Raw genomic sequence first — 13205 nt, 5'->3', positions numbered from 1 at the left:
CACTGATAAGTAACATTAACTGCAGTTTAGTACAACTCGTACATAATTTCATGTTACAAGAATATTAAAAATCTTCATTAAATGCAATTTTGAGAAACTATTTCTCAATCTGCCTCTGATGTCAGTGAGGCTGATTATTTACAGAATTACTCCCTTGCCACTTATTATGGTCAACTTCTCAGAAAATTAAATCATGTTAAACTTTTTATTTTATTTGGGGAGGAAAGAGGGAGGAGAGGAAAAGTTATATTTCCAAAATGCCCTTTAGATTTCAGATGTAAATGCTTTTATTTCACAAAACATACATGATGCTTTCAAACTGTCCCATCACAGACTAACAGAAGTTTCTCAGAATTATCCCAAATCAAGCCAACAAGGCTGTGCTCTGCCTAATCCACAACCAACAGTGCAGGAGGAACACTGAAAAATTAAAGCTACCCAATAACAAAGGCAACAAAACCACATCCCCACTGCCACCAAAATAAACCTTTTTATCTTCTATATTATTGTATTGTATAGCTTTCATAGGCCTTACAGCACCAGGAACGTATGTACTCCGATTTGTTTCTATTTGTCAACTGACAAAGGATGAAATGTATACAACTGGAATTCAAAAAACTGACTTAAAACCAAAACTTCTTTCCCCCAAAATATACTTCCATGTCCTTTAAAACATTTTGCACTAATTTTGGTGCTAGGTTTTGTTGTTTCTATTTTTTTCAGATTCTTTCCAAATCTCTTCTCAGATACTTTATTTTCTAATGGTTCTGTCTTGTAGGACACTGTCTTTCTCACAGCTTCTTCACAGCTGCCTTTTCTAGCAGAAAACAAACATAAGTAACAAAACCAACTTGAACCAAGGAAAATTTTCCATGAACAAATCCAAGGAATCTCTGCTACTCACTGTGAAATTACAAGAGATTCTGTTTAAAAGCTTTCTTCATAATTTGAATTAAGTTGCAATACTGGGAAACTCAGAAATATTTCAGAATTTATTATATCCCAAATGACATTACTTCCAAATATGTTAATGAAGGAGCAATTTCTGCATACATGGTTGCTAATGTGAATTTATTTTAAGTGGATTGAACTATGCTGGTCACTAAAAAAGGGAATAAAAACAATGTTACCGATTTAGTACAGTTTTTACATCCACCACTGCTGAGAGTGACAACTGGGTGGGTTAAAGACATATAGCAGAAGTCTTCACAGACCTCTGAAAGTCACAAAAGTCAGTGAGAGCTTAGTGGCCTCAGAACACAAACTGAGCATACTGACTTGCAACCTGAAACATTTTGATGAAAGAGAGGACAAGAATCCCAGTTTAGAAACACACTGACTGAGCTGTCACCATTGTTTGTACTTCAGGGACAGTCAAGGAGTCACCCACTAATCTTCCTGAAAACAAACGAAAATTTTACAGTGCACACTCTGAAGTTATTTCTGGCAGACCATGCAAATTAAAACTGCACAGGCTATCATCTCCTGACCCAAGGAGCTGTAAGAAGCCAATACCAAGCTGGGGGGAAGAGGTCGGAGGCTAGAAGTCTGTCATCTGTTTTGGGGCCGGTGGCTAGAGTCTGCTATTATAGCACCCAGAAGTTTTACGTAAACACAGTCAGCTCTCAGCCTCTTGGGTTTTATATTCACCATCCATATTATTATTACAGTGGATCCTAATTAGTAGATCAGCAAAGGAAAAAAAAAAATCTTATATCCAGTTTAGCCTGTTTTTGAAGAGTCTACAGAAGGACAGCACTTCCAGCATCTACCCAAACAACTCTGGAGCATTTAATTTACTAACTGAAGCACGACCAAAGAGGCATAAAATGCAATCCTAACTAGACATTTTGCTTTAATCCACAGAGCTCCATACACCTTCAACAATAATGGCAGTGTCATTACGGTAAATATTTCAGATTACTCAGAGTCCACATATTCCCCAATACAAAAAGAACAACACTTAAGTGAATTCCACAAATGGTGGAAGAAACTACATTTTAATCAAGAACCATACCAAAACTTAAGTACCGCATAGTGGGCACCCTAAATGGTCCGTTCATATGATTTTGGTAACAAATCATTACCTCCTATGTAAAAGTCATGTCTAAATAAATAAATAAATAAAATAACCCAAACAACAAAAAAAGCCTTAAACCTTGGCAGCTCTCCTCCATGGCCTCCTCTTGTATTAGACAATGTAATGGATTATACAGTCTCTTTTTCTGGGCAAAATAATGTATTGCATTGAGAGCTGTATTGCTTTTTCAAAGTTAGTGTAAGAATGCCAATTGTACAAAAGGAAAACAAATGCACATTTAAGTCACAGGCTGCAAGGCTGTTTATATCTCTTCTGCCTTGAATTGTCTCTCTTAAGTACTCCAATAAATACAAAATAGAAATCATTACACCTGAATCAAATTAACAAATACCAGTTATGTGACCTTTCATGAAAAATCACCTCAGTATCAATTCTTTAAGGTAGTAAAGAAAAATCCTAGTAAAAAAAAAAATGCTACATGCAGTAGATACTGTATGACTAGTTAGCAGAAACAAAGAACTGCTTAATTGACCAGTTATTGCACTTAAAAGTCCTATATATGCTGACAGAAAAAAAATACAGTCTAATTTTGAGAACTGCTCTTCCTATCACCTGGATATCCCAGGTGCACACAAACACACAGTACTCAGCAAAATTTTACTTACAAACATCTTTTAAACTGCTAAATCCTCCCTAAAACTGAGGAGGAATGGGAGGATGCTTTCCCAAGTAAAGGCATCTGCTAATTTACTCCTGAGTAGTAAAACCTAATACAGAAGATGTTTTACACTGCTAAGTATCAACAGTAAGGGAATTATAATGTTTAACCTAATTTGGTTAAGAACAGCTTATGCCCAGATAAGTCCTCGCAAGGTAAACAAAGTTCCCGTCTTCTACTCCATAGAAATTCACTCTTCTTTGCTGTATATAGGTCTATTTCTCTCCTAACAAAGGAAAACGGTATATAAACTTCACCACCTCTCTCTTTCTTCTAATATTTTTATATTTCATATTACCTTTAAAGTGGACAAATCCAGGACTAAAGGCGCTTTAGCCTGGGATTCAATTCACTAAGTTTTCATAATGTAAAAGCTGAAACATCAAGACATCAGTCTCCAAAAGGCTGCTCTCCCAGGCCACTACAAACAGTCCAGACATGCAAACTCAGGAATCTAAACACAGAAATGGTGAGTCAAGGCCTAAGAAACTACATGCTGCCAGCCAGCAGTACTTTAAGTTCTTATTTCCTACCTTTGAAGAAGGAGAAAGAAAGTCAATTAAAATCTCTACTTCTCTTCAGGTTTTCTATTTTTTTTTTTTTTTTTCAGTCGTAGCTGAGACACTTGATGGAAGAACTTTTCAACAGTATCTTCACCTGGAACATTAGTTTTATTTAAGCAGAAACTTGGCAAGGGAAGTTGTGGAGTTAGGTACTTTTGATTTTATGGGTGAGAAGTTTTGCATGTTTCTTACTTCTGAAGTATTAATACAAGTTGGGTTCCAGATTACTTGTATATTTGCATTGCAACAGGCACTTCTGGGCATCTCTGGAATTAAATAATACATCTTTTAAGAAGTGTATTTGAGTGCCAAAGCCCATTCTATAACATACCATCAAGTGTACAGTAGCAGGGAAAGAATACCGTATTTCTTTCCATAATCATTTAGATAGCTAAAGAAGATTAATGCAAAAGAAACAGTTGACAGGCAAACACTAGACATTTACCTCAACACTGATTTTAAACACTGAAGATAAAAAAGCAGAAATGTGAACTTTGAGTTTTCACATTTTCAGATTTCTTCCAAATACTCTCACTTCTCTGACCTTTCTGAAAGATAAAAGACAGTATTTGTTTCAATTCATTTTTTTTTTCAACCTAATGAGAACCACCTTATGGGAAAGGACCTGTTGCTACCTACTCCGCAATAAACATTATGCTACTGAAATTCACCTCAGCAGTGGATAACAGGAAAAGCAAGTGAGGAAAGCTGAGTCACACCTGGTCATTTTCTCCCTAGAACATCAAATATAACAATACTAAGGATTTATTTTCGAACAAGTACAATCCTGTGGGAGGGAAAAATGAAGCAAGAAAGACATTCGACAGACAGAGAGTGAAAACAAAATCCAAGTAATTTAGCTTTATGACTAAAGTCTCAAGGATGTACAAATGAAATGGTGAATTCAGGTCACCATTACAGTCACAACATTCAGAGCATGTTTTCTTTCAAAACTTGTGGTATTTAAAGACATTGCCAAGTAAAATCATGACTTATTATTTATCATTTCAGTATCAAGAAAAGGTGACAAAACAGGAAAAAAAGCTCACATATCCCTTAAAATATAATATTTTAAATACATGAGGACCTTGGTAGTGAAACCAAAATACCACTTGGTAAGAAACAGAGCTAATTTAGACCCCTGTGAGGAAAACATGCAAACAAATGAAAAAACCCCACACCACCAGGGCTAGCAGAAAAGAACTTACCTGTCCCGGTGCAGAATTTTTATTTAGCTATGTGCAGGGGAAATAGTACTATAACATCCCATACAAGAGCAGATTCCTTCTTTCAGCATTAGACTACACTTCAGTATCTACTGTCCTGCCGATACAATATCATTTGAAATACATTTGGCTAGCATATTTTGTGTGTGAACACAGTGAAATCAAGTATTTAAAAATATGTTGTGCCTCACTTTTCCCATGTACTTTTTAAAATTTTCCCATGCTCATAAAAATTAAAATACCGGTTTGCCCAATTCTTCATTCTGCATTTGTTTAGTGTAAAGTACCTCATGGGAACAGCTATTTAAAAGAATCTTCTCACATGAAAATACTACTATTAAAATATTTTGTGAATCTGTTCAATTGATTGAAACCTAATTTACATGTATAAAGCCTGCTATGGAATTCATTGCACTTCAAAAAATGGGCAAGAAACAGATCTCATTCTTTCCCTCTCTCCTGAAAGTTTGTCATCTTCCTCCTCCTAAAGTTCTCCTCTTTCTCCCTTCCCTATCACCATACATATCAGTGAAGTTTGAAATGCATTCAAATAAGCATGGGTGGGCCGTGAACTTTCAGCAAGGAAGTTTCAGTGAACACAGTGGTCACAGATCATAAATTTTTGCTTCTGTGCAGCACAGAACTACCTCAGACATTACAGAGCTAAGCATGTAAATTCAACTAAGATTCACAGAATACTTCAGCCTGGTCTGAGTGTGCTGAGCAAACATTTGGATTTCAACCTCCTCTGAAAGGAAAATTAATTAAAAATCAGAAGTGGACAATCATGCACCTTAAAAATAGCACCAGACAAAAGAGCTGACCTTTCATACCAGAAGACTAGTTAAAAAAAATCCATATATCTCAAAGGTTCAAAGCCACATCTTCAACCTCTCAGGAAGCACCCTCAAAGAAACATTCTTCCTGTTTAACCTCTCTTTGAGCCAGAAACCAGTATGCACCCCACTCCTGCGCCGTCCCCAAACCCGTAACTTCAGTATACCAACTAAATACTAGGACATTTCTCAAAAAGCATACCTGTACTCTAGCCTCTGCTATCAATGCCTTTTACCAAAGGGCCCACAAATGCAAAAAACAAAGGTTGAGCCCTTGGACTTTTGGAGGGGATACATGACCTCTCAATCATGATGCTAAACTGTTCTCCCCTTTTGCTCTTTCTCCCCTTACAGCAACTTCTTTGCTATACCAGGAACAGCGTCCAACAGAAATCAGAGAACACATGCAAACCATTCTGCATTATTCTGCTTGAGTTAACAAAGAGATTTCAATCCTCTTAGACTATGAAGGATATTTAGAACAGTAGTTATTATATTCAAAGTGGGTACAGCGTCCAATTATTTTTTTTTTTTTTTACACAAACTTTACTCCATTCTCCAAGAGAAGGTGCCTAAAGTTAAGGATGACCACAATCTAACAGGTACCAACATTATTTTGTTACCTTACACATTAAACAGCTGTAAAAGCATGGAGCTCACCTCCCCATTTTGCCACTTCTCAAGTTTATAGTTTCCAAGGCCATCCCATTTCTATGCCTGGATATGTCTAGCAGCAACAATGATTCTGGGAGAAAAGACATCAGAACTTCCTGTCCTGTAATTTCTAGGCATCTCTCTCCCCTCCACAAACATTTCCAAACATCTCAGATAGGGCTCGTAGCTTTCAAGAACATCAGGAGAAAGAAAAAAGCTATTCTTATCACAGCAATCAAACTGCTGATGACTTTAAATTGCTGTAGTTAAATTGATGCCAATCTCATCTATTTGTACAGGGAGATCAAAACGGAGAATGGAGTAAAACTGACAGAGACCACTGCTAAAAAAAAACCGTGCAGGATACACCCGCTTTTGGAACATGTGACATAAACCTAAATTGTACTTAACTTATTTAAAAATGTTCAAGCGAAGCAAAAACGAGCTTTGCAAGGTAAACTACACATCTGTATATTATTCTGCAGTATTCTGTACTGATTTAACTCGCAGCCTATTTAACTCAGGAATGCAACATAGCAAGTTAGTAGGCAGGTATGGCATATGCCAATCATATGCAGTTAGTGTCTCAGATCTCAGATGCACTACAGACAATTTAGCAGGGCACTGCATCTTTTATAAACTCTGCCACTCAGAGGCAAGTATAAATGTGTTCAGTTTCAGTATCACTTTGGGGCTGCTGTATTGCTTCCTGGTCAGGAGCTAGATGCCTTCCCATCTCATAGCCTTAGATTCAGACACACAGGCACGTCATAAATTCATGTTAAAAACAACTTACAGCAAGCCAGCTCAGCTTCTTTGGTAAGGTGATGCCATAGGTATTTATCTGTGCACTTTTACACCTTTCAAGAATTGCATTTTGTCTACCTTCTCCCTACAGAACAACCAATGCCACAGTTCACAAGAGATACAAAGAATGGCCATCTACTCAGAAAGAGCTATGCGAGAAAAGAATAATAAAGAACTCAAGCTGAGGAAGACAGAGAAGGAAGAGAGACTGCTTTTTAAGTATTCTGACAATGCCCTGACAGGCAGCTATCTGCTCCTTTAACATTTAGTTCCCTTCTCTGTGACATCATATCAAGCCGTCTCACTTTTTAAAAATCTTTCTTTATACCTTGTGGAATCACAACATTCTTGTTCCTTAATGACTAAGGAGCCCCTTAAAGAATACACTAAAAAGATACGCTGTTTAAAATTGACAACAGAATTATATCTACATTTCCACCTTCGCCTAAGGAACATCTCCATGACTATTTTGTCTTCTTCAAAAATTACTATTTTTCTGCATCCTATGCTTCACTTGAAGTCATAATCCGCTGTGATGACAATTGTATCCACAACAACTAGTCATGACGTAACAAACAGGACCAATCACTTAGGGCGGGGAAAAAAAGCATCACAAACCTTTAAAGCAGTGCCTTAATGATCTCAATTAATTTATCAATAAAATGTCTGTCACCTTTCAAAATGAGGAAATTGCCTCAGAAAACAATGCACTTCAACAGTAGATACTGCTGTCTTTAGTGACCACAACATTCTTTAGCCTTTTCAACTCCACTTATAAAGGCCCATTAAAAACATCCACTTCACTAAGAAAGTGTTTAAATAACACCTTTTTAGATGAAGGCAGCCTAGGGTAAATTAAGATTTACAGCATTTACTGGAATAAATCATTTCATAGTCCTATAAAGAAAAAAAACCCAAAACATCCATACAGTTCAACATTAGAGCCTTCAAATCAGGTACGAAAACATCTGCATCCATACAAATGTATGTCCATACACAATGCACAGACAGAGTGGATATGAACACAATGAACTTTTTTTAAAAAATAGCACTTCATACATTGATAAACACACACATTTACTCTGCAGCAGTGCCAGTTAAGGTCAGTTTTTAGGAGGTATGGTAAATGCCCAATGCAACCTTGCCTTCTACCAAAATCCTATCCATGCCAAGCATCTTTGTATCAATATTCAGGGCAAAAAAACCTGTTGGGGTTTTCAAATATACATAGCAGTATTCGGTCAACATGTTTGACCTCTTCACTGACCCCACAGCTACATTTAAATGATTTTTTTTTTTTTCCACGATGCAGGTAAATGAAGTTTAAACCAGATAAATCAAGTTGTACACCAGAAGGTCCTCAGCCTTCAGCAATGGCTGTTGTCCCTGTCTCACAGACAGGCCAAACCCTGTCACGGGCTCGTTCAGGGGCAGATCAAACCCAGGATCTCGCAGCCAGAGACGGAGATACCTCTGGCATCATCTGTGCTCCCCGCACAACCAAACCAGGGGCCGAGAATGCCAACAGCTTCCAGGCACAGCTTCGCAACTACACGAAGGTTGCATGGTGCCTGGCTGAGCGCCGTACAGCCACCTCGGACAGCCCTGCAGGCTCAATAGCAGCCGGCCCCCTCCCCAGCGCCCGTGCCTGGGTCTGTGTGTGCGGGTCTGACGGGGAGGAGCTGGCGGGGGGGCTGTGTGTTTATTCCTGTGGGTCTTGGGGGGGCTGTGTGTCCGTCTGCGTGTGGAACTATCCGAGGGGGGAGCTGTGAGTCTGTGTGCCTCTGTCTCTATGGGGTGGGGGGGGGGTGTGTGTGTGTCTACGTGTGTCTGTCCGTGTGGGGGTCTGTCAGTCAGTCTGGGTGTCTGTTTGTCTCTCGGGGGGGGCGGGGGGTGAGGGTGGTGTCTGTCTGTCCGTGCGTCTGTCTGAAGAGAATGGGGGGGGGGGGGGGCGAGGCTGTCCATCCCTCTGGGGAGGAGGAGGGTGGGGGGTGTCTGTCCGTCCGTCCCTCTGGGAAGGAGAAGGGTCTGTCCGTCCGTCCCTCAGAAGAGAATGGGGAGGGGGGGCAGGGGTGCCTGTCCGTCTGTTTCTTTGGGGGGGTGGGGGTGTCTGTCCGTCCGTCCGTCTCGGGAGGGGTGTCTGTCTGTGCAGGGGTTTCTCCCGCACCGGCACGTGCCGGCTGCCCAGCGCCGCCGCCTCCGAGGGAGCCCACAACGCCCAGCGGCCGCGGCAAGGAAGGACCGGAGGAGGAGGAGGAGGATAAGGGGAAACGAGCAGGCAGCCGGCTGTCGGGTCATCTCCGCGAGCCGCGGGCGGAGGCGGCTCCCGGGCAGCCCCTTTGTTCCCCCCGCACTCACCCACGGTGGCCAGGGTCTCCAGGTCCTCCAGCTTGCAGGCGGCGGAGTCGGGCGCGGCGGGGCCGGGAGGCGGAGGCGCTGCCAGCCCCGTCGCTGCCGCCGCCGCCTCGCCGCCGCTTTTCGCCCCTATTTTGGCCTTGGCGGCGCTGAAGGCGTCCATGGGGCCGAGCGGGCGCCCCGCTGCCGCTCAGCGCATGGAGAAGGGCGAGCCGGGGCCGGCGAAGGGAAAGGCGCGGCGGGGGGAGGGGGAGGGCTACACACACACGCGCGCGAAGTTTCGCTCTTCAGCGGGCGGGGTGGCCGCTTCCCGGCGCCGGAGCCCGTTCCCGCCTGCGATGAGAGGACGCGGAGCCCTTCGGCATCGCCGCCCGCAGCGGGGACCGCGGCGCAGCCACACAATGGCGAGGGGAGCCCGGGCGCGCCGAGCCGCGCGGGGCCGGGCGGGGGCGGGGCCGGCGGGAGGCGCGGGGCGCGCCCTGCCCCGCCGCGGGGAGGAGGGGCCCGGGCCGCCCGCTCGGGGCGGGGACGGCCGGCGCGGGGGTCTCCTGCAGCCCAAAGCCGTCATCGTCCATGGGAGCGACAGAGGGAGCGAGCGCGCCCTCGGCAAGTTTGCGGGTGGCACCAAGCTGAGCGGTGCGGCTGCCACAGCGGCAGGACGGGATGTCACCCGGAGGGACCTGGGCAGGCTGGAGAAGCGGGGCTGAGCGAACCTCGTGAGGCTCTGCGAGGCCAAGGGCAAAGTCCAGCACCTGGGTCGGGGCAGTCCCCGATTTCAGTGCACGGCGAGGGATGATATGATTGAGAGCTGCCCTGCAGAGAAGCACTTGAGGGTGCTGGTCGATGAGAGGCTCGACATGAGCCGGCAATGCACTCACAGCCCAGAAGGCCAAACGTGTCCTGGGCTGCATCAAAAGAAGCGTGGCCAGCAGGTCGAGGGAAGCGATTCTGCCCCTCTGTTCCTCTCTTGTGAGACCTCATCTGGAGTATTGTGTCCAGTTCTGGAATCCTCAACTTAAGGAGGATATGGAGCTCTTGGAACGGGTCCAGAGGAGGGCTACAAAGATGATCAGAGGGCTGGAGCACCTCCCATGTGAGGACAGGCTGAGAGAGCTGAGGTTGTTCAGCCTGGAGAAGAGAAGGCTCCGGTGAGATCTTATAGCAACCTTCTAATACCTGAAGGGAGCCTGCAAGAAAGCTGAGGAGGGACTTTTTACAAGGGCATGTAGTGATAGGACGAGTGGGAATGGCTATAAATTGGAGGGTGGATGATTTAGATATAGAAGAAATTCTTCGCACAGAGGATGGTGAAGCACTATAACAGGTTGCCCAAGGAAGCTGTGGATGACCCCTCCCTGGAGGTGTTCAAGGCCAGGTTGGATGGGGCATTGAGCAGCCTAGTGCAGTGGGAGGTGTCCCTACCCATGGCAGGGGGGTTGGTATTGGATGATCTTTAAGACTCAAACTATTCTATATTTCTATGATTCCCCACCCCTGCATCCCGGCTGAGCAGCAGCACAGCTCTCCCCTACTGCCTGCCCCAAACTCTGGAGCGCCTGCCCCCGCACTCTCTTGGTGCTGCAGCTGTGGGGGAAAGGTGCTGTCCGCAAACCATGGAAAGTAAACAAAAATTGATGGGGGTCGCTTTCAAAGTGGCTTCCTGGCCCACCTGGTTTCACATTGACATCCCTGGGAAGAGTCAGTCATTTCCCACATGTGGGAACATGTGTGGGAGTCATTCGAGGGTTTCAGGGTTACTGACTGTCCCTCACCCACATGTTTCGAAGGGTTTCTCATGCATTATTTTGCTCCTTGTTTTCAAGTAGGTGTGGATATTGCAACGGCCACACCCCTTCGTGTTCCCTGCTGGAGCCTGTAAAATATTTAGGTGACTGGGGATGTCAGCAGGTGTACTGGGCTGTGTCGAAATGAACTGAGGAAGCACCTAACATAGCAGCAGTCAACTACCAAATATAGCTCCTTCCACAGTGGCCAAGAAACTGTTGACGAGTATGCTGAAAGACAGGGAAAATTGATGTGTGAGCCAAATCACTGACAAGTCTTCATGTCAAAATTGGGAAGAAAATCCTATTTTTTCCATGCCTTGTTTCGTCCCAGTTTTACACTGTTCACAGCTCCTACCCTATGCTTCAACAAGCAGAATGTCTATAAAGCTGGTATGTAAATCGAGTCACACAGGTGGCATTTTGCATCTCCTTTTTATTAAAAGTGAAAGCATGAGACTACAAGGCCTACAAGTTTCTGTGTGGAGTAGGTTCAATAGTAATGGGAAATAATTGTGTGTATTTATACCAAAAATTGTGTATAAATACATAAGTTATATATGAGAATTACAAATTTATGTACTTCTTTCCTGTATTTAGGAAATCCTTGGTCTCATTTGTAGTCATGATACTCAGAGCATATAACGTGTGTTTTAATCTTTTAGGTTGTTGACATGAAGTGTTATGACTAATTTGGAAAAATGCTAGATCATCTCTGCTTCCTGTCAGCCTGTGAGCAGAATCACCAGACAAGGAAGATGACATCACTTTTGCTGCAAAATTTCAAATTTTATTTTTGTACACTTTGGAATACTAGTTTTGCACTTCTATTTTGCTTTACTTAACTCCATGTTGTATTACACTTAATACATAGCATACAATATTTATTGTGATTCATGCCTCCAATGGAATACTTCAAAGATTTCTGAAATTGCAGATTGTAAATGTTCTGTCAGGCTGTAAATTTAATTCCTGTTTAGTTAAAAGATGAGGAAGCCAACAAACCTCTCCTAACAATAACAGAAAATTTTGTTTAAGATAAGACTTTGAAAAATAAACGTTCACACATTGAAGAAATCTCAGTGTATATAAAAATACAACTTTTCTAGACAAATAATTGCAAGTTAAGATGATTTTTAGGAAAGAGTATAATAGAATCATGATCATTTTCAAGAGGCAATACCTTAACTTCAGTCTATCCATACTCTTCCTGAACCCTTTCTTTTTCTTTTTTTCTGTAAAGAGAAATCATTCACTATTCTGATGTTAGAAAGTATGTAAAACACTTCACAGAAGGTACTGATTGCTTTCAAATGATATTTCTATTTATGCTACAAACTTTACTTAGTGATCAAATGACTTGCATTCATGAACTTAAAACTGTCTTTAAAGAGATTCCTACAGCCATGCTTCAGCAGTTAGTGGCCTGTATGACGGCAGTGATTCAGCAAGGTTTGTAAGCATAGGATTAGCTCCAGTCAATTCAGTGTCTTTTTTCTTATGATTAAAATTAGTTTCTTACCTTGCTAGACTGGCATCCAAAGCATTTGCTAGCTGTAGTTGTAGCAATATAATTGCAGTGTTTATATTTAGAATGTCAACATATTATTAGCATGCTTTACCACCTCTGTATAATCGATTTAGAATTTATCTTGCAGATACTGATTATTATTCACAGTATTTCAGGGAAAGAAAATGCCATTCTTTGTAAATATGATGAGATTGAGAATCAAAACTCATAACTTTATAAATTGCATGTGGAAGTAGAGCTGGCCACTGGGTTGCAATAGTGGATACGAAATGGTTTCTTGCCCAATTTAGCCACACTTCAAAGGAAGGTCTGCAGTCCTGTTCTCCAGTTGTCTTTCAATTTTGCCATTGTTTTAACAATATCTGAACATTTGGTCGCAGGTACTTTTTGGATGATCTTAGCCTTTCCCTTGATAGTTCATAGTTGTCTTTTTTGCTTTCCACACACATCCAGTAAATGCCCCCAGCCAGGTTCCCTTACCTTAAAGCAGCATTTAATGCCTTTACTTCTCCATTCTTTTTCCTTGCAGGTACTTACAGCAAGGATTTGCTATATTTTTATTTTAGCTTAAAAGTACCAGATGTTACAGATTATTCTTTCCAAAGATGGTGTATGCATTACAAAAATATTTGGTTGGGTTTGTTTGTTTTGTTTTAATATAGAGTACAGTAGCTTCAATAGTTTTTTCAA

At 42.2% G+C, this 13205-nt stretch overlaps 1 protein-coding gene across 3 annotated transcripts in view; it reads right to left on the bottom strand.

Annotated features, from left to right (window-relative positions):
* PRKX (protein kinase cAMP-dependent X-linked catalytic subunit) overlaps positions 1–9627 on the bottom strand; it is a 53270-nt gene extending 43643 nt beyond the window's left edge. For 2 of the 3 annotated variants that reach the window (XM_069875735.1, XM_069875744.1), the window contains exon 1: positions 9204–9627. In XM_069875735.1, coding sequence (XP_069731836.1) covers positions 9204–9363 — 160 coding nt within the window. In that variant the 5' untranslated portion in view covers positions 9364–9627. Of the gene's footprint in view, positions 1–3767; positions 3854–9203 lie in introns of those variants that run through there. The other variant, XM_069875753.1, reaches the window with a different exon arrangement.
* Between the last annotated feature and the right edge of the window lie 3578 nt (positions 9628–13205).

The sequence above is a fragment of the Phaenicophaeus curvirostris genome, chromosome 1 (assembly GCF_032191515.1).
Source record: "Phaenicophaeus curvirostris isolate KB17595 chromosome 1, BPBGC_Pcur_1.0, whole genome shotgun sequence".
In the NCBI taxonomy this organism is placed as follows: Eukaryota; Metazoa; Chordata; class Aves; order Cuculiformes; family Cuculidae; genus Phaenicophaeus; species Phaenicophaeus curvirostris.
This window is presented reverse-complemented; position numbering and strand designations above follow the sequence as displayed.